The 22,458-nt window shown below is 53.3% G+C and overlaps 5 protein-coding genes across 5 annotated transcripts; 1 reads left to right on the plus strand and 4 right to left on the minus strand.

The window, feature by feature from the left end:
- Positions 1-574: 574 nt before the first annotated feature.
- CABS01_11029 (glycosyl hydrolase family 10) lies at positions 575-1,800 on the minus strand (the record flags this gene model as incomplete). The annotated part of the gene is made up of 3 exons (XM_060544384.1): positions 575-814; positions 881-1,516; positions 1,573-1,800. The coding sequence occupies 3 exons, from the start codon at positions 1,798-1,800 to the stop codon at positions 575-577; spliced, it is 1,104 nt and encodes a 367-aa protein (XP_060398660.1).
- A 2,120-nt stretch (positions 1,801-3,920) lies between these two features.
- On the minus strand, positions 3,921-4,370 carry CABS01_11030 (Ctf8; the record flags this gene model as incomplete). The annotated part of the gene is made up of 1 exon (XM_060544385.1): positions 3,921-4,370. One exon carries the CDS (start codon positions 4,368-4,370, stop codon positions 3,921-3,923), a length of 450 nt encoding a protein of 149 aa, XP_060398661.1.
- A 464-nt stretch (positions 4,371-4,834) lies between these two features.
- On the plus strand, positions 4,835-6,114 carry CABS01_11031 (ribosomal protein S6e; the record flags this gene model as incomplete). Its single annotated transcript, XM_060544386.1, has 4 exons — positions 4,835-4,840; positions 5,022-5,471; positions 5,790-5,957; positions 6,019-6,114. 4 exons carry the CDS (start codon positions 4,835-4,837, stop codon positions 6,112-6,114), a joined length of 720 nt encoding a protein of 239 aa, XP_060398662.1.
- Positions 6,115-6,933: 819 nt separating this feature from the next.
- On the minus strand, positions 6,934-8,439 carry CABS01_11032 (ribose-phosphate diphosphokinase; the record flags this gene model as incomplete). Its single annotated transcript, XM_060544387.1, has 8 exons — positions 6,934-7,160; positions 7,226-7,263; positions 7,317-7,642; positions 7,736-7,830; positions 7,911-8,041; positions 8,132-8,158; positions 8,259-8,288; positions 8,363-8,439. The coding sequence occupies 8 exons, from the start codon at positions 8,437-8,439 to the stop codon at positions 6,934-6,936; spliced, it is 951 nt and encodes a 316-aa protein (XP_060398663.1).
- Positions 8,440-9,683: 1,244 nt separating this feature from the next.
- Positions 9,684-22,333, minus strand: CABS01_11033 (HECT-domain-containing protein; the record flags this gene model as incomplete). The annotated part of the gene is made up of 8 exons (XM_060544388.1): positions 9,684-9,778; positions 9,834-10,178; positions 10,240-13,947; positions 14,008-14,169; positions 14,221-14,283; positions 14,338-14,883; positions 14,938-22,201; positions 22,286-22,333. 8 exons carry the CDS (start codon positions 22,331-22,333, stop codon positions 9,684-9,686), a joined length of 12,231 nt encoding a protein of 4,076 aa, XP_060398664.1.
- Positions 22,334-22,458: the final 125 nt, after the last annotated feature.

Genomic DNA, 22,458 nt, shown 5'->3' on the forward strand with positions numbered 1-22,458 from the left:
TAAACTTGTGCCCCTGCCCAAGAGCTCTCTGACACAATGATAAGAGTAGCTGGCACTTAAGAGTACGGAGCTGGATCTGTTAGCTTGTTGTTGATGTAAGACTAAGGCGATCGGAGCCAGTTGACCCAGGCGGGTGATTGAAATGTCCACAAAGTGTGGGCTGAATTCATTGCATCGCGGTTGTCGCATCGAAATTACCATATCGATTTGAATGCGTGCCTGGGGCACATTGCGTATGCCGTATGGTTCGAAAGTACACCACATCGTGTAGTTTCTCTCGAAAACCTGACCCCCTTGAGGTCGATCTTTTGCGCCTGGGGAAAAGCCACCACATGGACTGAATTAAGATGTTTTCTTATTGGATATTGTCCACATCAGATTAAACACTGCATTCTGATTTCTCAAAGGCGATAAGGCTTGTCATGATGGTGGAGTTAGCTATTGCTGATGCCAAGAACGCTATGCTAATCGCGTACCCAACCGACTCTTGCCTTCATTGCCTTGCTCCAGCTAAGCTTTCGACAATAACGCTTGTTACAAAGCTCACCCGACACCCCTTCGCCTATACAACTAACTAAAACAGCTTCTTGCTCTTGCCAGACCCTAAGGACCGCCTCCTTCTACAGGGAGCCGCAGTCGTGTTCTTCAATGCCTCGAGAACGCCATCATAGGCCGGGTGCTTGCTGAAGTCCTCGAACCAGAGAAGGGCAGCACCTTCACCCGGGAAGACGGCGGGAACCCAGCTGAAGGGGTCGTAGAAATCCCAGATCGTGATGCCAATGCAAGCCGCTACTTGAAGACAGGCACTGGTAGACTATAGACGAATTAGTTAGCGTCTTGAATGCATCCGAAGATGGGGTGGGCGACTGGGTAAACCTACGTTCTTATACGCCTCCTTTTGCCACGCCAGGTTTGTCTCATTTACCGGGAGCTCGACACGGACATCCAGCTCTGTGAGGGCAACCTCGACTCCGAGCTCGGCGTAGCTGCGAATGACCTCGACTTGCTGGTCCAGGCTAGGCGCCCTATCAGCTACGAGGTGAGCTTGCATGCCAATGCCGTCAACCTTGATGCCGTCGTCCTGGAGCAGCTTCACGATGCGCTTGGCGCCCTCGCTTTTGGGACCGACCGACTCGAGGTTGTAGTCGTTGTAGTACAGCTTCGCCGCCGGATCGACCTCGGCCGCGGTGCGGAAGGCCAACTTAAGGTACTCCTCGCCGAGAACGTTGTAGAAAACGGACTCGCGATATGTGCCGTCCTCGTTAAGAGCCTCATTGACGACGTCCCAGGCGTAGCACTTGCCTTTGTAGTGGCCAGCAACCTCGTGGATGTGTCTGACAATCACCTCGGTGAGCTCTTCGGGCGTCCATGTTGTATTCTCAACCCAGGGGGCGAGCTGGCTGTGCCAGACAAGGGCGTGGCAACGGAGGATCTGGCCGTTCTCTTCGGCGATGGAGGTCACGATATCGCCCTCTGTGAAGTTGAAAACACCCGGCGAGGGCTCGGTGAAAAGCCACTAAGTGAGACGTTAACTTGAATCCTTTACTAACAAGCTGTCATTTCAAAACCAACCTTTTGCCCATTTGTCGGGGTTGTTTGGCCAAACTCGTTGATATCATCGAGGATGGCGTCGTACTGCTCGTAGGATGCCTCCAGACCAGCGCGCTCGCGCTGTCCTGGGGAGTCAGTTGCAGCACCAAAGTACAGCAAGCCTGCTTTCTTCGCGTAGTAGTCAAGCTGAGCCGAGGCTAGGGGCAAGGACGCCGCCAGGAGGGGAACGGTGAGTGATTGGATATGCATCTTGACCGTCTGGTGACAATGGAACTTGGGCGAGAAACGAGAGGACCTATCTTGGAAGACCGAGGCCGGCGTGGACGAGGGTGAGATCAATAGGAACACTCCATAACGAGGGCGACGCAATTCATATATGCAAGATCCGGCCCCCGATGCGATTCCGTTTCCCCATGATTACCCCAAATTTCCAGGCGAACGGACGAGAGCAATCTCCAGATCATCCAATGCAACAGTGCCAAGCTACTAAGCTAGCAAGGACTACCGCCGTGGGGTGACGCCCTCTAAGGGATAGGAACCCGGCTTGACCATGTACCGGCGCCTTGGTCCCAAGACCTGCAAGCCTAGGTGACACGGCGTTGGTTGGAAGAGAGAAGGGCTTCGGGATTCAAAGGTCAAGTCCCGTGATGTGGGTACCGGGACAAGTGCGCTGGAAGGGGAGCTCATTCCGGTGAGAACCAAAGACGCGGTGGTCGCGGTTGGATAGAACCAATGGTGCTCTCAATTAGCGGCTTTCAGGGATCGTCCCTGACATGACCTTCCCCATCTTTTGCTGGGGCAGAATGGGGAACCGTTCAATCAGGCTGTCTGCGGTTAAATTAGAGTTGGATTGTGAGCATTTATCCTAATAGCCTCCTCGGGTAGTCTCCAGAGTCCCCTCACGGCCGGTGCGGAGGCGTGGAGAATCCCTGACTGTCAGAACAACCTCGACCTCTACGAATATTGTCGAGGCCGCTATTAAGTCCATTGATTTGGCCGAGCATTCGGCGAGAGCCGAGGCTATCCATGACACTTGCTGAAGGCGATGGTGCCAGAATGGGATGAGGTTGCTTGGAACGCATGTTTGTTAGAAATTGAACTGGTCATCGATATGAAGAAAGCTCATCAACAGTGACGAAGACAATGGGCATAATAACACTAGCGTTGATACCCACTTCAGTCAGCCTGGTTTGTATGACCCGCGTAGTCCCTCATAATTGAACTCAAACCAGAGTAAAGTTGACAGGGCGACTAAGCCTGCTGCGCAATGCTTCCGGAAACGAATAGCGAGACCAATAAAATCATGCCTTGGAATAAATTGTCTGTTTGCCGACGCAGGTTTGGAGGTGTTTGTTGCGACGGGCCGTCGCCTCACAACCTCGCGGCAGCGAATTACTTTCTGTTCGGTTGTTCGTCTCATTCCAAAATCCTTCATAGCCTCATTGCTTGATGACACAGGGACTTTTGACTATGCGATTCTGAAGGAGAGATGCCTAAATGCAAGTAGGGTCTCATGCTTCCGACTAAATTGCGATCAGAGCGATCCGTGTTGACTTGCATCTCTAAAGGAGACCAACAAGCACGCAACCCAATGGATGAGACAGGTAACGGCCAAGAAATTCGCAGACTGGTAGACCAAGCGCCAGTTACCTGTTGTGGCTTACCCAGCAAGCAAACAACTGGTGCTGATTATGAGAATAACTACCATGAAGCACCGCCAACCAAGGTACTTAGGCAGAATAAGTCGACACGTTCGAATCATTGATGCTACTTGAGCCAACGTGACTTATTCAAACAACCAGTGATAAATGCGGCACTCGAATGATGTTGCTCAGAAAGATGCAATTGCCGAAGATCCGGGGAAGCTGATGCGCGTCTCATTCGTCGCTTTGACCGCAGCCTACCAATGCCTCGAACCGCAGCGATATGATTTGTGAGCCGTAGTTGTCATTCTGTCGCAAAGACATACGAGCTTATGAGATGCGTCCCTGATGATCACGCTGACCAAGATGTAGCGGGGATGAATGTGAGGTTGGCAACCTTTGCTGAGAGCTTCATGAGTCAAAGGTGATCTGCCACAGACAGATCAAGGTGGCATACCAGTCTTACGTTTGATGACCGGCTATGATGGCACCGGAGCCGCCGCAATGAACAAGCGTCACGGAAATATAGACGGCAAGGGATCTGCCGTGCCAGTCATAGTTCTCCTGTTCCGGTATCGTAGCAACACGACAGGATGAACGCCGCAACCGCTATCGTCCTTGGCAACAATTGCCCTCTCACCACATCATGAGTAGCCTCGTCGGTGTGGGTGTCATTCTTCAAAGATCGCTCCGGTGGCCTCGAACCGTCGATAACGAAGACGTCTCCTATGTGTTTTCCGTACCAACGGGCTCTGGCCGGTTCCCAAACATGATCTTGTACTTGACGATCTCAGCAATCTCGAGCTCCTCCTCAGCCTCTCCTTCACCGCTAGTAGTGGCACCTCCCTTCCGCCGGATAATAGCCATGGCCTTCGGAAGCTTCTTAACTTCGCCCTGTAGTCTCTGATGCTGGCCGACATAGAGGAAGACGCGCTTCATCCAGGCCGTGCTGCCCTCTTCCTGCGTTTCGGGGTGATAGTCAGGGAATGTTACTTTGCCAATGGATATCTCGGGCTCGTTTTTGCTGGAATCCTCGTCGGGGTTGAAATGAGGCACGTTGACAGTTCCTTGCATCTCAAGCAGCGCAAGTCCAGAGGGTGTCTTGATGAGTGGGGGCAATGGGCTTTCTGAAGCTGAGGAGCCCTTCTTAGGAGGATAGATTTTGACCGATGACATTGTCGAGAGCAGATGTCGTGTGTTGATTTAGTTGGCGATATAAATGATACAGAGCCGTGATTGGGAGATTGCCTGGGTGACAGCAACGCCGTTTGTTCGTGATATACGGATGTCTTGATCGCGAATCGTGAAGCGCGACACTACAACAGTGTGGAGTCGTCCATCTGAACCTGCCCGGAAAACGGAGGCTGTGGTGGGGGCACGTATCCCGGCCCGCGTACCTTCCTAAACAGGACAAACACGTGACCCGGGGCTGTCTAAGCACGGCCCATGGAAAAACTTACCGAAAGAACTTCCCGCGGCCTGTGATTGGCCTAGGGATTTTTTTCGCAGCAGGGCTCTAGCGACGCACACATTCTCGAAAATTCAAGAGTAACTTTCCGCTTTTCCTCCTTCCCACTGAACAATCCACGCCCAACGCCCAGCCGCAGTCGACAACACTTGCACCACCCAACGCCGGCAAGATGAAGGTACGATAACACCATATCCCGACAGACGAGAGCGATACAATCGAACGCGATGGAATTGCCATATCAACGACGTCGAGTTCGAAATCGCTGGCGGTCTGATCACCGCGCCGAATATTTGGAAATATTCGGAGGGGGTGGAAAAGTCACGTTCAAGGTTGCTGACCATTTTTCTTGACTACAGTTGAACATCTCCTACCCTGCCAATGGCAGCCAGAAGCTCATCGACATTGAGGATGAGCGCAAGCTCCGCGTCTTCATGGAGAAGCGCATGGGCGCTGAGGTCCCCGGTGACTCCGTCGGCGACGAGTTCAAGGGCTACATCTTCCGCATCACCGGAGGCAACGACAAGCAGGGTTTCCCGATGAAGCAGGGTGTCATGCACCCTACCCGTGTCCGCCTCCTCCTCTCCGAGGGACACTCCTGCTACCGCCCCCGCCGCACCGGTGAGCGCAAGCGCAAGTCCGTCCGCGGCTGCATCGTCGGCATGGACCTCTCCGTCCTTGCCCTCTCCATCGTCAAGCAGGGCGAGGCCGACATCCCCGGCCTCACCGACGTCGTCCACCCCAAGCGCCTCGGTCCCAAGCGTGCCACCAAGATCCGCAAGTTCTTCAGCCTCACCAAGGATGACGATGTATGTGTGCTCCCTGTTGCGGTCCACCCTTCCAACAGCCACTTCGTCATCGCCTACCTGGTTCTGCGGCGGAGGGTCGAGCGGACCAGGTAGAGTGTGAGAGACGGGACCGTGTTTCCCCTCTGCCTTCGAACTACTTCTTTCATCAGACGATATCTGTTGAATGCCTTGAGAAAGTGCGCCAGATATATCAGAAAACGAGAGAGGGAGAGAGAAGGAAGAGGTGGGAGCATGTGTCGGGCTTTAATCCCAATGCTATACACATCACAGATACCCTATGCAAGTGGCTAATGAGGCATTCTTTGCTGCAACTTATAGGTCCGCAAGTACGTCATCCGCCGCGAGGTCCAGCCCAAGGGCGAGGGCAAGAAGCCTTACACCAAGGCTCCCAAGATCCAGAGACTCGTCACCCCCCAGCGTCTCCAGCACAAGCGCCACCGCATTGCCCTCAAGCGCCGCCAGTCCGAGAAGGTCAAGGACGAGGCCGTACGTTTGCCCATTATACATCTTATCTTGATGCTTCAAGTCATACTAACCCCCTATCCAGAACGAATACGCCCAGGTCCTTGCCAAGCGTGTTGCCGAGCGCAAGACCGAGAAGGCCGAGCTCCGCAAGCGCCGTGCCTCTTCCATGCGCAAGTAAACTTGTCGTCATGGCGGCGGTGTTGCGTTGGGAATCATGAAAAAAGTGAAAGATTACTCGGGTCTTCTGGTTTTCTTGCATTGGCGTGGAAAAAGGGAAATGGGGCACTGGGAACTCATGTCATGAAACAAGTTTTCAGTCAACATCATGAATGTAATAGGGCATTCAAAAATGGAAATGCACATCCTTTTGACACGCGAAATACCACCAGCAATTGTTTTATGATGTTAAACAAGATTGATACCTTACTTGCTCGTGCCATATGTCCACCTACCAATCTGCCTATCGTTACTCTGACGTTCATTATCCATCTCCGGAAGACACTACTGGAGTACCTATGAGCCTCGTAAGAAATCTCAGCCCTGCCCCGCACAAGATTCTGGGGTTGGACTGTCTAGATTTTCGTTCTCTTCCGGAGCGGGGGCTGTCAACGTTTGGTCCAGAGCTGGTATCAAGGCAGACCCACCGGACCCTGTCAATCTTTTGCGCCGCCAAATGACCGCAGAACCAAGGTATGTCACGCCTCATGTATGGAAAATTAGCGACATCACATGTACACGTAAGCGTTTTGGTAGAGAATCCATTTCGTTCTTTTATTTTAAATCTGCCGGTAAAGCCGAACTTTTCTCTAAAAGCAGGTCTTCCTGCCGGATCGAAAAAGGAAACCCGCAAAATGCCCGTTTGTACCGTACGCCCACCCCAATTTGGAAAAGGAAACCCCTCCCCCAATATGCCATGTGAAAATCCTCGAGGCTATTGCTGCTGCTGCTGCTAGAATTGCTACTGAAACTCTTAAACCCTTCATCACGGAACCCCTCTCTAGACGGGAACGTGGTTGAAGAGGTAGCTGACGCTCTCGCCGTTGTGGGTGCGGCGGATGGCCTCGCCGAGGACCTGGCTGATGTCGATGACGCGCAGCTTGGGGCAGCGCTCAATCTTGTCGCCGAGGGGCACCGTGTTGGTGACGACGACGCGGGACAGGCAGCTCTTGTTGAGCGTCTCGACGGCATTACCGCTGAGGACGCCATGGGTGACGATAGCGATGACTGTTTTTTTTTTGTTCACTGTCAGTGCATGGCTCTTCACGTTATGGATACTAAAGATGACGTACCTTCACGCGCACCGCCGGTCTCGAGAGTCTCCGCAGCCCTGTGGCGACTGTTAGTGGTGCCAAAACATCATGTCACGAGGATTATACGAACTTGGCGAGGGTGCCGCAAGTGTCAGCCATGTCGTCGACCAGAATAGCAATCTTGTCAGTGACGTCTCCGACGAGAATCATGCGGCCGACAACGTTGGGGCGCGGGCGCTCCTTGTGGATGAGGGCGAAGCCGGTCTCCAGGCGATCGGCAATACCGGTGGCACGCTTGGCGCCGCCCGCGTCGGGACTGACGATGACGCAGTCCTCGACGTTCATGTTCTGTCTGATCCACTGAAGGACACTCGGCTCGGCGTACAGGTTGTCGACGGGGATGTTGAAGAATCCCTGGATCTGCGAGGCGTGAAGGTCCATCGTGATGACGTGGTTCTATGTTTGCGCCCATGAGGTCAGCTTAAGATGCTCTCTCCCTCTGTGCTTCGTCTCTCTTTCCTTCCCCCTCAAGAATTTCGGGGGACTTACGCAGCCGGAAACCTGCAGCATGTTCGCGACAAGCTTGGCGCTAATCGGAGCACGACTCTTGTCCTTCTTGTCCTGTCTAGCGTAAGGGAAGCAAGCTGTGTGTATATCTCCAGTCAGCGAGCGTCCTTCCCCAACAATGCGACATCCCTATTGATCGTTCGGAGGGCAGACTAACGGATGACGGCGGTGATTCGGCGGGCAGACGCGGTTCTGCAGGCGTGGATCATGATGAGAAGCTCCATGAGCCCGTCGTTGATGTTGCCGGGCTCGCTGGACTGGACGATGAAGACATCTTCGTCGCGGACGCTCTCGCCAACGGTGACACAGTAGAGAAGTCAGCTTTACATGCCACTCAACGACCGGAGCCTGCCGGGGTTCGAGGGATTGTTCGCTAACCTCGTCTCTTGGTTGGAGTAGTTCAAGCTGTAAAGGCGCAAAGAAGCGGTCAATTAGATTTGATCTCCAAAGAATGTCGCGCCTGCGCCGGAAGGGCACCAGGTCTTGAATAGAGGCAAAAGCTTACCTCATGGTCTTCGCAAGGGGAATGCCCAGTCTGCAATATTCGCGACCCTACGTCAGCGACCGCTTCTGCTTGCTTCGTTCCTCTATACCACGGAGGATTCATACCGCTGAGCGACCTTCTCGGACAATTCCCCATGGCTGCTGCCCTTGAGGAGCTTGATGTCGTTTGTCATATCCCCCATGAGACCGGTCGATGTGTGACGACAAGGGGAGAAAAAGGGAAAGAAGGATTTCGAGGAGGGGCAATCGGCCGACTATAAAGGAGTTGCTGCTGTTGCTGCGGCACCTTGCTGAGGTTTGGCAGGCTAAGGTACTGTCGGATCTGTCTGGACGAATCGAATCGCAGCGCGGGGTCACGATGGAGGGGTATGGCTATCGGTCGGTCGGTGTGGCGGTGTCACACACACTATGGTCGAGGTCGATTGGGGAGGCCTTTCTGGTGGTGATATGCGGTTGAGTGAGACAGCGGGATTGCCTTTTACGTGGGGTTGCAAGAGCAAAGAGTATGTGAACAGCTTTTACCGTGAGTAATGGCCGGGTCGGGTCTATCGTGTGCCTGTCCACTTGAGTATTCGCACCGGCTGGGATCGGAGTAGACTGCTTGGGAAAAAAAGTACGAAAAAAAAACTTAGTGCTTTGTCGGCAGTGTTCCGCAATCCCTGAGAGGTCAATATTATGTGGAGAAAGGCATGGATCCGTCTTCGGCTCTTGCTTTACTGGCAGACCTTGGCCTCTCAAGGCCTCTGTATTAGCTGCCTACCTTGCCTGATCCATTGGCGAATGCGATTAGCCAACATGCATACCCGAAGAAGAATGCTTCCTTCTACTATGTAGCGACCAGAGCACCTTTAAATTAGAGCCATTTTGACGATATAATTCGAAGTGGATCGAGGATCGCACTATCACCGATAATGGCTGCGATGCATGACCCGGATGCATCAGTGTCGTGCTGTCTATGGTTCATTCAATCTATAGAATACTTCTATTTTGGCCCACCGCCTGAAACCCAAGAATAAGTCACGGAACCAACACAGAGTGTTTATTTGGACTTTCCCCTTAACATTCGTGTGTTCATAATCATCTGACGAGCTTCGAATTGGATACTCTACATACTGGACCTCCATACCATCATCAGCCAGCTGAAGTTCCAAGCGGCCTGCACTCCGCAAAGAACCAACCGACGATTCGTAATATGAAGGCCTCAAAATCGAAAGAGGATAACGCAAGCAGACCTGACCTGGTACTTCCTAAGCCAAGGCCGAGAGAGTCGCCATAAGTATGTACATGTGGTTCGGCATTTATTCACAATGCCCTCCCACTCAAAAATCACGCCCGTCTCCCCCATTCCAATGTCCTGTGTCGCCTACCATCCATAATGCAAATGCTGACGTGACCGCAAAACTGTCTATCTTTGCTCGCTCCCTTCTTATGCAAAGCCGAAGTAGTCGCTTCCTGCTGTGATGGCCTTCATGAGTTGTTGACGAAGCATTTCGTAGTTCTCGTATTCAGGGAGATCAAGTTCTGTGACAATTGGTTAGTGGATGCATTTCAAACTTGGTTCCAAGGGATAACGTACGGTTGAAGCATGTGTGCGAGCTGGGAAGGCGCTCCTTGTTGCCATAGTCTCGATGGATGTTGAAGCGGTTGATACCATTCATACCCTCCAGCTCCTTGAATCCATTGAGAGGCACCTTACTGGTTCCAGTCACGAACTGCAGCAGCTTGGCGCGCTCCTCCTTGTCGAATGAACGGATCGCTCGCCAGAACCATTGGATCTGCGGTGATGACGGAGTGTAATTGTGGTATTCCGTGTTGCTCTTCCAGTCGTCAACGTCAATGTCGGGCAAGCCGGAGATGAGAAGTTCCAACTCCTGCTCGTTGAAAATGGAGATGAGATCCGCGGGAATGATATCATGGAATCCTAGTACAATAGTTAGCAAAATGTCTTCTTTTTCCAGTCTTGCTTGGGTAATCAGACTTACCCTTCAAGAAGTGTTCCATCTGTTCCTTAACAGATGACAGCAGCTTGTGCTCCACCACCAATCTCACGTAGTCATGCTTGTTCTCCTCGGTGACGGCGATGTCACGACCGCCGGGGCAAAGGTCAACAGTACGAGTCACGCCAAACTCATCGTCCTCCACCGAGAACGTCTCTGTGATGATGTCCGTGATGTCATTATCGAGCATCCACACCAAAGACTTGTAGTAATCCGGATCGAAAGATTCCATGTCCTTGACGGATACCGACTTGCCGAGAATACGCTTGTACACAGCGCGGCTGAAGTAACAGTCGAGAACCCGACCCTCATACAAGGCCTTTCCGATGATGCGACCAATGAACTTGAAGAACATGAGATGCTCGTCATTAATGCCACTCAACTTGTTGGGGTGGAATGTGGTACGGTCAGAGGAGACCGGAATGAAGAGTGCATAGTTGGCATCGAACATTTGCCTGGACAAGACCTGGAACCACTCGCGGGTTACACCTCCGGCGTCGACACCCTCCTCGTTGTGGAAGCGAATGTTGAGCTTGCCATACTTCATCTCGTCGCCGGTCTTGAAGTAAAGCGACTTGAAGGAGTCGTGGAAGACATGCTCGCGGCGTACTGAGAGCTGCAACGCAGGGAACGACGGCCGTTGATTGTTACTGGAACGGCTGTGCACACTACGGTTGAAGTAATTGCGTTTGTTGTCGAACTCGAGAACCTTTGGATTCTTGACCAGAAGCGAAAACGTTCCGGACATGAGCTTCGGACTGTTGCGGACTAGCTCATTGAGGATGCGACGGTGGTCCTCGGTGAAGGTGAAGAAGAGGCCGGCCATGCGATTCTCCGGGGGCGGGCTTGATAGCAGCATCTCCTTGCTTGTCTGGTTCTGAGTCTGTGAGTCGTCGTTCATAGCGGTATTCTTGCAGACGACCATGAGCGATTCTATCAGTGGCAGAAGGATCGTTGCTACGTTAACCATGTTCTCCCGCTCACGGATAGCGCTGAGACAGGCGCTCAGTTTCTCCCACATCATGGAGAAGGTCGAGTTGTGGTACAGTGAAGTAACGAGATCCTGCTTTTCGTTGATGCTGGTCTCGGCATCTTCATCTGCCTTGTCACTCTTCTTCTTGTTGTCGAATAGGTGATCGAGCGCCGTGAGAACACGGAGGAGCTTGTTCTGCTCAGAAGCACCGGGAGAAAATTTGGCAAGCGCAACACCTTGAATCTCGGTTCCCGACGTAGCCTTCTCAATATGAGGAAGCAGCTCATCGAGATCCGCGACAATGTTCTCACTCAAGACACGAGCTTGGCGGACCAGTTCCTGTCCGAATGTTGCCTTGGCGCCTGGAATAGCAGACAAGTTCTTGATAGCTGAGATGGTGTTTTGGAACGTCTTGGAGCTACATTCCCGAGCAACAAAGATCTTGACCACAAGAGTAAGATTGTGCGGCGGAATGATCGGAACCTGCATTTGGCGAGGCGCTTTCTGGGTTGTCGACTTGTCGGTGGTCTTCGCATTTTCGGCACTTTCACCCTTGGGCTCCTGGACTTCCACGTCGGCGGCAGTCTCGAGGATTGCGTTCTCAGCAGGTTGGGCGGCTGAGGCCGAAGCGGGATTGGCTTCCGCTGCACTTTCCGCTGCCTTCTTCTTGGCCTCCCGAGCAGCCTTCTCTAGAGCTTCCCGACGGCGTCGCTCCATCGTAGCCAATGGTACCGTAATCTTATTCAGTAAATCGGCGAGGTAGGCCATAACCACCGAGCTCTCCATCACCAAATCTCTGTCGAGAAGAGTGAGGAGTGAGTTGATTGCATACTTGTGGGCCTTGGAGTCCTTGGCCTTGGCCTTGCGGCTGAGTGTACGCTTGAGGGAAGATCCAACCGCCTCATGCTCTGTCAGGAAGAGCATGGGGATGTGAGGGTTCTTGGTGGAGAGATCTTGCAGCAGATCCAAGCACTGGTGGACGACCATGAGTGGTGATATCTCCGAGTTGGACTGCTGATGCACAGCAGCGCTCAGCGACGTCAGAGTCCGCTTAAGGTTCTGAGGGGTCTTGGGGTCTGCGTCCTTATCCTTAGACTTCTTGGCCTTCACAGAGAGTTGGCTGAAGCTGCGCTCAACAGCTTCCATGTCTGTGCTTCCTTCTTGTAGAATCAAGAGAATGGTGCTGATTACTTCGAGGCGATTTTGACGGTTTTCGCAGACATCGGCCAGAACACTGAAGAGGTAGTTGCGGATGGAGCCGATCTGGGAAATGAACATGAGCCGAAGCAGAGTAGCAACTCCTGGCTTGTCCAGCATCTGCACAACTGTCCGCCGCTGTACCTTGTTCTCATTGGCTTCTCCCGATTCGACAGGTGGAGCACCTGGTCGTCGAGCAACGACAGGAGGGCTTCTGCCTGTGACAGCAGGGTGAGCGCTGTGTTGCTGGGCAAGCAGACGGGCCTGAGCGGCCATTTCAGGAGGCAAGTGGTCCATTATGTCCTCTCCTTGATCCATGAGAACTTGCTGTCGCAATTCAGGAGGGAATGTCAAGAGGATGCTTGCCGGGTCCATGTCCACTGCGATCTGGTCTTGGCCCGCGGTTGTCGCCTGGCGGCGCTGCTCATCTCTCTCTCGCCGGCGCGCATCCTGACGTTCTTGTTGAACGATTTCTAGTCGCAGATCCTCCGGGAGAGCGTCGAGGAACTCTTGGAAGACTTCACCCTGTTCGCCAGTGGCAGCCTCCTCTCGAGCTTGAGATCTCCTGGTGCTGACCGTTTGTGCGATGACTTCTTCTCTGAATTCCTCTGGTAGAGCCGCCAAATAATCAGGGTCAATACCGAGTTCAGTGACGTCGACTTCCTCTCCACGGATAGTTGTCATGACGCGACTAGCGTCGTCTGCCGTGTCTTCGGCCAGGGTCGCAGACGGCTCTTGTGTTTCGACCCCTTCCATGGCTTGCGAGCCAGCACTGTCAGTGTGGCTTTCTTGGGTTGATGCCAAATCACGCTCTCCGGCAGCAGCAGCGGCCTCCGCAGCGGCACGCTCTTGTTCTTCGCGCTCTTCCGCTTCTTTCTTTTCACGGGCTGCCTTTTCGTTGGCTTCCTTGGCCTCCAAGAGCCTCCGAGCTTCCTCTTCAAACTTTCTGCGCTCCTCTTCTCGCACTTTACGTCGCTCCTCTTCTTCGGCCTTGAGCTTCTTCTCATACTCCATTGCGGGAGGAACCAGCTTGGAGAGAAGGATATTGACAAGCTTCTGTGCTTTCTCGATGAAGTGAGCCCCGCCGAAAACCATGCGAGCTTCTTCTTGGTAACGCTCGAATGTCGATTCGGGGGTAAAGGCGACGGCCTGTTGAGGCTCGTGGTAGGTCGTCTCACGACGGCTGTCTGCCCGAGATTCGCGAGGGGCAACATGGTACTCCCTGACTTCGCCGCGTCCATTTTGAGTAATGGACAAGTGGACGGCAGATTGACCGTGTCGCATGACCGGAAGAGACGCGACGAGATCGTTGAGGATAGCGATTGGGCTGTTAGACAAATGCTGTACACCTGGACCAAAAATTTCAGGAGGCAGGCGCAAGCCAATCATACCAGAACCCGGCGCAGGGCGGGGTGATGCTTCATGGCCCTGGCCGTTTCGGCGCAGAAGAGGATTGACCCCGTCGTCGGCATTGTTAGGCACGGCATTCGGTCTGTGGCGGGGAGAGAAGTAGCTTCGGAAATCTGCAGGGCCTGTCAGCTGTTCGTTCTGCTGATAGACTGCATCAATGGAGGAGAACATACCGCCCAGAGGATCGCGGCCACCGCCAACCATGAAACCAGGGGGGAATGGGCTACGGTGTCCATGACGATGGCGATGAGCGTGTTGAGGCTGGCCTCCGAATGGCTCGACGACCAAAGTATCCCATCCGAGAGCAGAAGGGAGGTTGGAGGATTGGTGGTCATCTAGATGAGTGTTAGCAATCGTAGCATTCGTGGACAGCGAAAAATACTTACGAGGGTAGGCCTCGTCATAGATGAGCTCGTCTTCTTCCATGTCTTCATCATCGTCTTCATCGTCTACGGCTTGTGTTAGAAAATTGCAGAAGAATAGGCCAAGCTGTCTGAACCTACCATCTTCATCACGACCATCATCAATGTAGTGATCTCCAAGGTCATCCATGTCGTCGCCGTCGTAGTCTTCTGGGTCCATGACTGCTCGGGCCAGATTTTCGATCATGTCCTCAGACTCCATGCCATGAACGTGAGCCTCTTCGCGGTCCTGGGCTTCCGCCTCATAATCAATGTCTTCATCGTCTTCCTCTTCTTCTTCCTCTGATTCACTCTCCCAATCCGAGGCGCCATCGTCCTCGAGAGGGTTGCCGTCTTCGTCGACAATCTCTTCCACAACGTCGAGGTGCTCTTCCATCTCATCCATGTCGTCAGAATCCATTTCGTCATCCTCGCTGTCATCGTCATCCTCATCCATGTCATCATCTTCGTCTCCCATGATGACCTCAACGACACCAGGATCCCCATGAAGGCCCTCGATGTGACCCATCTCACCCAATTCTTCGTCTTCGTCACTGACGCCATCTTCACCATCATCCGATACTTCTTCTTCGCCATAATCAAGCTCGTCGCCATAGTCATCGTCGTACATCTCTTCGTCGTCGTCCTCTACACCTTGAGTTAGTAATGGCATGTAAGTCCAGTCCAGTGCATGATACATACCGTCCTCATCGTCGGACTCGTCATCGCTTCCACGAGGCTCGAGCATACCAAGAGTAGAGTTACGGTAGAGATCCGGCGTTTCTTCGCGATCGTCATCCATGTCAGACATTGAAGATGTCGAGATAATGTCGTCTTCGGCGTTTTCGGGAAGAGATGTCGAGGGAAGGACATGGGAGCGGCTCAGTTCTTTGGCGGTATCTGTCAGAACGCGCAGAACTCTGAGGACATACTTAATGGCCCTCTTGACGCCAGCATGGCTCAGGTCGACTTCGGCGATAGAGGAAGTCAACTTGTCGAGGTAGCCCTTCTCGTACATCATCCTGCGTAACTGTGCTTGCGATCGTCCTTGGGGAGAGTCAAGTGCCCGTTGAGATGTCGTTTCCTTGTCCTTCTCGCCAATGATATGGTTCATCAGCTCGGCGAGACACTGCATCTTCAGGTAGCGAGTGTCAACAGGCTCTTCGGGTGTGGCGGCGCGCTCGTATGCCTTGAGAATAGTGTCCAAAACAAATTTCCGAACAAAAAGCAGATCGGGCTCGTCGTCGTATTCAAAGCGATCTCGTGTCTTGTCAATAACCTTTTCCCCTGTCTTGGCTACGAGCGCAACGAGAACCTGTTGGGCTTGGGCAGAGGTGGCGGCTTTCTTCTTTGATACAATGCTGTCTGCATTGTCGCTGAGATTGCCTTGGCACAAGAGGTCGTGGATGAGATAGTTGAGTACATTCGATCGAGGCTTGACGGGCGTGTTCGTTTGCAACGAGATGCTACGCTTGAAGTTGATGAACTCCACCTTGGTCTGATTGTAACTCTGGAGGAGCTCTGCGAGGCAGTTGAGCAAGAAGCACCGGTAGATGAAGTGCGGATGATCCTCGGCCCTGAAAACCGGCTTTGTGGACTTTTTATCCTTGTCCTTATTATCGGCTGCATCCTGGTTGTCTGGCGTTGCCTCTTTAGAAGCGCTTTCTGTGGGAGCGCTTCCTGATGACGCAATGTTCTCCATGTCCTTCGAGGCCTGTGGAGGCTCATTGTCATCCACTTCTCTGTATTTGAGCAGCTCGCACAGGAGGAAGTAAATGATGCCGTGGGGATTCTCGACCACCGGCCGTTTCAGCTCAGCTACTTGCTTAGGCGCGTCTGCCATTTCCTTGTCGTCCGTTTCTGTGGATTGCTTGACATCATGGATAGACAAGTCCTCCGTGGCCTGCACAGCGGGCTCGACGCTCGCCTCTTCCTCGTGGGCTTTGATTTTGGAACCAGAGTCGGGCTCCTTGAGTGCCAATTGTTGGGCACGGCTGCTACCCTCGCTCCCAGGAGTCCAACGAGATAGCTTGGTCATCTCATTGGTAATTTCAACAAATAGATCCGGGGACCGCAAAGCAAGAGGCGCCATGTTACGCAGGTATGTGCTGAGATCCAGGTTTCTCTGAGTTCGTTGAGGATTGTCGAATAGGTTACGAATCTCAGCTCGCATGATTTGCTTCAGTGTCTCCTCGTCTTCGACAATGTGTCTCAGGATAGACATGATGCTGCCAGTCGTTTTGCTTTCTTTCAATCGTGCTGAACCAACACCCGCAAGCTGCTTGGCCATGGCAAACAGCCTCCCAAGGTTGTGCTTGTCTCCAACCTTTTGCGCCATGGCGGGCTTACGTGTCAAAATGACGATGACACGAAGTACAGAGGTTGCGAGTGTCTCCTCCTTCCCGAGGCCGGGAAGCAGCTCCAGAATTACATCCAGAAGCCTATTTCGCTGTTCAGCAGAAACAATCAAGTTGCGTTGAGGAAGCACAGCAGGCGCAATCGTCTCGCTGTCATTGCCTGGAGGTTTCCATTGCGCTTCAATAGGCTGCTCATCGTATGACAGCAGAAGCTCGACGATCAACAGGATATACGGAATCCAGGGAGGGAGCTCTTTGTTTGAAGTCGACGACCCTTTCAAGTCGAGGAAAGATATGTACTCGTCTACCTTCTCTCTCAGAGTGTCAATGTTGCATTTGAAGAAACTCTTCTCTTGCATAAGCAGAGCCAGAAGATGGGCATAAGCAGCAATGCTGGTGCCATTCGACTTTGATTCGCTGTCGTCGAATGACAAGGAGGTCAACGCATTTGCCAGAGTCGCACCGACCTCATCCCGAGCATCGTCGTTCGGCTGGCGGAATACCATGGCACTAATTAGCTCAGATAGCTCGATGGCCGAGTGGGGATGAGCCCTGACAACGTCGAGAGACCTGTCGATGAGATTGCCTCGCAATTTTGATCGTTCTTCGTCGAGTTTCTCCTTGCTTGTCGTCTGAGTTTCGGTGCTAGCGCGGGCCTGTTCTTCGGTGGTAGCTGCTGGCGTGGAGGCATCGGGCCTCGCTTGGGATTCCCCAGCTATAGCAGGACGTCCGTCGCTGTTGCCATTCCACTCAGATGCTCTGTTTCCCAGGTCGCCCAGTACGGCATCACCGAGCAGACGGTCCAGCTCCGGAGTGACGAATTCCGGCGCCACGTCAACCGCCATAGCATCGGCATCAGCGGGTGCAGCAGGTACTGGCGCTGTGTTGTCCGACTGACTGGTCTGGTTTGTTGGCTCAGGGCGTTCGGGATTGTAAGCATCTTCGGGCGGGACCGGGTTCCTTTGACCGGCCTTGCCAGCCTTGTGAGAACGGCAGTACTCCGTTGCAGAAGGTTGGTTCCAGTTGGCTCTGAAGACAGCTTCGCGGGCCAACTCGACGTCCGCCCCATCCTCTTCAAGCAGACCGATCAGAGGGGTATGGGCCTGCCAGTTGAACAAGACTGTCGATTTCTTGAACAGCTCGACAGCTGGGGTGTTCCGAGATGGTTCTTGGTCACCCGCAGATATGATCTTGAGGATCTCAATCACCTTTGCTACTGCCTCCGGTCGCAACTTCTCGATCAGTGTTGACTCCCAAATCTCACGGATGACCGGGAGAACAGCCATTCTCACTTCAACAACAATTTGATGAGATATTGGCGTGTCTGGGCGTCTCTCGGCTGAACGAGGCAGGAGGCCAAACTGTGCGGTCGAGTCGGAAATGTTCTTACCGTTGACAAGAGCAGCAAAGAACTCGAAGATTTTTCCGAGGCCGAACGAGGCAACACGAGCGCTAGCAGTGGCCCCTACGTCTGAGTCTCCAGCGTCTTTGCAGATCTCGGCCGAAAACCGACGCACCATGGTCGTGAGAACCTGGAAACCACCCTGATCAAGGAAAGCAACAAGCACCGGGATGACGACCTGGACCGATGAACGTTCCCCTGATGCTCGAGTATTGTCCATCAACATCTCTGTCAATGTGTGAAGCATGATGATCCAGTAGTGGTACTCCTTGCCTGTAGGCTCAGCAGGGTCAACAGAAGGAGCCAGCTGCGCCAGGATCGTCCCTGACAATTCTCTGGCAATATCAATGTGTTTTGGACGTGAATAAGCATCGCGTTCACGTCTTGGGAAGAGAGCTTTGCCAAGTTGCTGGAAGAAGGGAAAGGTCGACGGAACCATTGAGTGGAGTAGGATGCGAAGGGTCTCGTAGTTTTTGTATCGGAACGTCGCTTGTTCTTGTTTTGTTGGTGTCTTGAGCTGAGTGCCAGGAGCTGTAGCAGGCACAGCAGCACTAGGCGCAGAATCCGACGGCTCGGCCGGGGCTGATGCCGCCTCGGTCTCGCCTTCGCCCTCGCCAACACTCTGAACTCCAGCGGCCCCGGTGATGGAAACCATAACGTCACTCCCAGGAGCTGGCCGCTTAGCCCACCAGTGTTGAGGAAGCACGTTATGCCCAGCACCCTCTTCTGCCAGCACAGCCTTCAGAAGCGGCCCCAGTGATTTGACTAATTCGAGATAGTAGTCAAAGACGTTGATGGGATACAGCTGAACTGAGTTGGAGCGTGGTGAAGAGGTGAAACATTCATAGAGCGTCTTGATCAGCGACTGCGCAGTAAGTAGTGCCTTGACCATTTTGTTGCCATTGAAAATGCGTTCTTGCACCGACGGGTCAAGGCTGCGTACTTCATCGAGGGTCATTCTGCCGTCGAGGCCGAGGAAAGGGTGAAAGTAGGGAGAGTCATTCTTGTACTCAGCCAAAGGTTTGAGTGTATCGACCGAAGCCTGTGCGCGCCTGAGTAGGGAGGGTAAGCCGAGAACCGGAGACTGTTCGACAAGCTGAGAAATGACCAGGTGCAGGGTTCGGGCTGCGTGGGAGTCACAAAAGTCATGCGGCAAACTGGGCAGTTCTGCGACGTCTAGCAGTAGCTCAAGCCCTCCATGGGTAATGAAGTAAGCCTTGAGCGTATTGTTGTTGAGGTAAGCTGAGAGGAAGCTTGACAAGGCATAGACGTAGGGCGTTATGTCGTTGTAAGCTGTCGCAGACGTGGACGGCTCATCGGAACCCAGAGCTCCCTTCTGCGCCGTAATTTCCGTAGCATCTGACATTTCGACGTCAAGATTGTCGCCCCTCCCCTTTCCTTTGCCTTCTGTACCGAATTCAGTGGTAGGGTGCAGTACCAGGTCCTTGTACTTCTCATCCGCTGAAGGAGGGTTCTGTGAACCGTCGCTGATGTACAGTTTCGCGCCCCAGCCAGCAGTCTTGGCCTTGTAAATACCGAAGGATCTGACCCTAGCAACCATGTCGATCACAGCATTTGAGATCGGACGCCTCAAGTTAGGGTGGTGCCGGGCGAGTTCGTCAAAGCTGGCGCCCACATTGCTAGCGAGATGAGGGTCGGTTTCCATGGTATTGACGTGGGCAGGGCTCTCGAAGATTTCGAGAAACGACTCAAGAGCGCGAGAGGAGGCCACCATCTTCATTCCTGCATTATTCAAGCAAATGGAGTTGAGAACTTGTGGGACAACATTGATGGCGTCGGATGTTGGCAAGATGCCCTGGGCCAGAGGGCGACGCTCATGTGATTGGGCAATTTCTTCCTCAGGAGGCGGATGAGGCCGAGTATCAGCGTCGATTTGAATGGAAGCATTAGAGGATTCAGGGCTGCCTTCGTCATCCTCGTCGCGGTCTCTATTGTCTCGATCGGTGTTGTTCTCACCATTGTTGTCACCAGGATCAGCGGTGTCTGCCGTTTGCTCCTCAGCGTCCTGCGAAGGTGCGATGGTGGGCTGAGAGGTAACTGGATGGCCAGTGATGGCTTCCAAATAAGCGACGATGATCCCAGATTCAGAAATGGCAGCGAAGCTTGTAGGGTCATTGTTGATAAAGTCGCTGAGCACCGTGACAGTAGTCGTCCACAAGACGGATCCATAGCGCTTAGTATTCTGCATGATGTCTCGCAAGCTGGCCAACAGCTCCGATTTGTCAACAAGGTTACGGAGAAGTCGATCAGTGTTTCCGCCATAGGTGTAAGAGTTCGTCATCATGTGATGGACAAACTTGAGAACCCATTTCAGGGTCTGCTGTTGATTGTAGGGTATCTCATAGTCAACAACCTGGCAATAGTGTTCAGGTGTGTTGCCCTCTCCAGCTTGCACAAGTTGCTTTGCTTCGGCCACCGTTATGACAAGGAGTTCGGAGATGGCATCAAGACCGGATCCGCTGAAGAACGATTGGAACGCATTCTGATACGTCCAAATCAGTCCGTCGAGGAAAGCCAGAATCATGGACTGATTGCGCTGGGCGACATCCGACCTGATTTTAAGAATCTCCACCAGAATATCCATCAGTCCGGCCGTCACCATCTCAGCTCCGATTCTAGTAGACATGGCCAGGTGAGTCGTCAAAGAGAAAAGACTGGTACGCCACTCGTCGACTTCCGTGGTATGAATACCGCGGTCGGGTTCACTGGTCTTCATCCCTGCGACAGCCTTTCGGATGACGTATAAGAGAATTCCGTGGTTGACATTCGCATTCAGGGCCGACAAAACATCTTGGTATCTTGCAGCATAGTTTGAGATGACCTCAAGGAGGCCCAAGACAATTGACTGAAGCCACAGCGGTACTTGAATGGAACCATCGGCCGGCGGGTGAATTAGTTCCGCCAGTTGATAAGCCAACTGATAGCGTCGTGTTTCGTCGTTGTCATGACGCAGAACCTTCTCGACGAAGGTCGTCTCCGGATGGATGAAGGCCAGGTTTGTGATGGCGAGTAGACGGACGGCAAGCGCTTCCTGTCGAGACTCCGCACCCCCAAGAAGAGCCTTGGCTACTCTCAGACGGTTGAGAATCTCATATTTGGCTGAGGCGGGCATATCCGCAGGACATCGTGCAAGGAGCTCGTAGATGGGCGTGGAGGCAACGACTGATTGCGGCAAATCGAAGATTCGCTGACTCGACTTGGTATGGTCATTGGCGACGATGGGGCTTCGTGTACTTAATGGCGAAGCCTCGTCAACGCCGGCCTGACGAGCGGATCTTGGAGTGTTATGCTGAGAGCCGGCTGTCGTGCTGCGCCTCAGAGGGGTCGGTGTAGAGGGCATGTTGGAACCAATGCGATCATGAGCCGTTGAGACAGGGTGGTCCTTTGCGATCGACGCCACGGTATAGGTGATCTTGATATCTCCCCATCCATTCCAGCGCCCATTGTCGGGTGTAAGAATAGACCCCAAGTCGTTGGCAAACATGGCTGCGGCGTTTTTATGGCTCGGGGCCTGAGGCTTTTCCTTGCCCTTGGCACTCGACGTGGGCGTAGCAGTAGCCAGCGAGTCTGAAAGACTGACGATCGGAGTCTTGGCGAAGGGCAGAGCGACGCTGTTCACGCGGTCGAGGTCGATCTGGTAGTGATTGCTCAGCAGAGCAGTGCTCACTGTGCGGGAGGCGCTTCCTATTCTCTTGACAGAAGCTTGGTAGCGCTGGGCCAACTCGGCGCTGACCTGCAGAGTTGCAAGAAGAAGCGACAGAACTGTAGTGTTGAGCAGCTTGTTCAGGACCATGCTACTAGAGTAGATGCTTCGGTTGCCGCAGTGCTGCAGGAGTATACGGGTGAACTTGAGGACAGCCTCGATCAGCTGCCTATCTCCATCTGCATTGTAGCCCAACTCGACAAGACCATCATTGTCCCAGGTCTGGTCGCCATATTGTTCAGTCTTAGCGCCTTGGTTGAGGAGCAGATCGCGGCCAAAATCGCGGTTTTGGGGGCCCTGTTCCAGGTTGTAGGTGGTGCAGAAGCAGTCCAAGATGTCGTCGAATCGGTTGAGAAGAGGGATCCAGTGGTATAAATCACCTCTCGGGTAAGGCCATCTTGTCGGGAACTTGTGGAGGTGGTTTGGAAGGAGAGGCAAGGGTGTGGAGCATGCCGATGTGACAAAGTCCTTGAGCCATGGAGACTAGGAAAATGGTTAGTGACACTGGCCTGATTTGTACAACAAGAAGGAGAAGAGAAGAGAAGAGCAGGCAGAGAGATGGCTTACCAAAGTCTCGGCATGCTTGGGCTGCATCTGCTTCGTTATCTTCCCCATCGTGGGCGAGCGCGGCAGGGCCGCAGGTTCATATGTGCAGCCTTGCTAGCTAGCCCGCGTCGGAGTTTGAAGGTCTAGATAGCGCAGCCGGGTATCTCGTAGACGTTTGCGCGAACGGAACAGAC

Source organism: Colletotrichum abscissum (assembly GCF_030869225.1).
Source record: "Colletotrichum abscissum strain IMI 504890 chromosome Unknown Scaffold_29.1, whole genome shotgun sequence".
Lineage (NCBI taxonomy): Eukaryota > Fungi > Ascomycota > Sordariomycetes > Glomerellales > Glomerellaceae > Colletotrichum > Colletotrichum abscissum.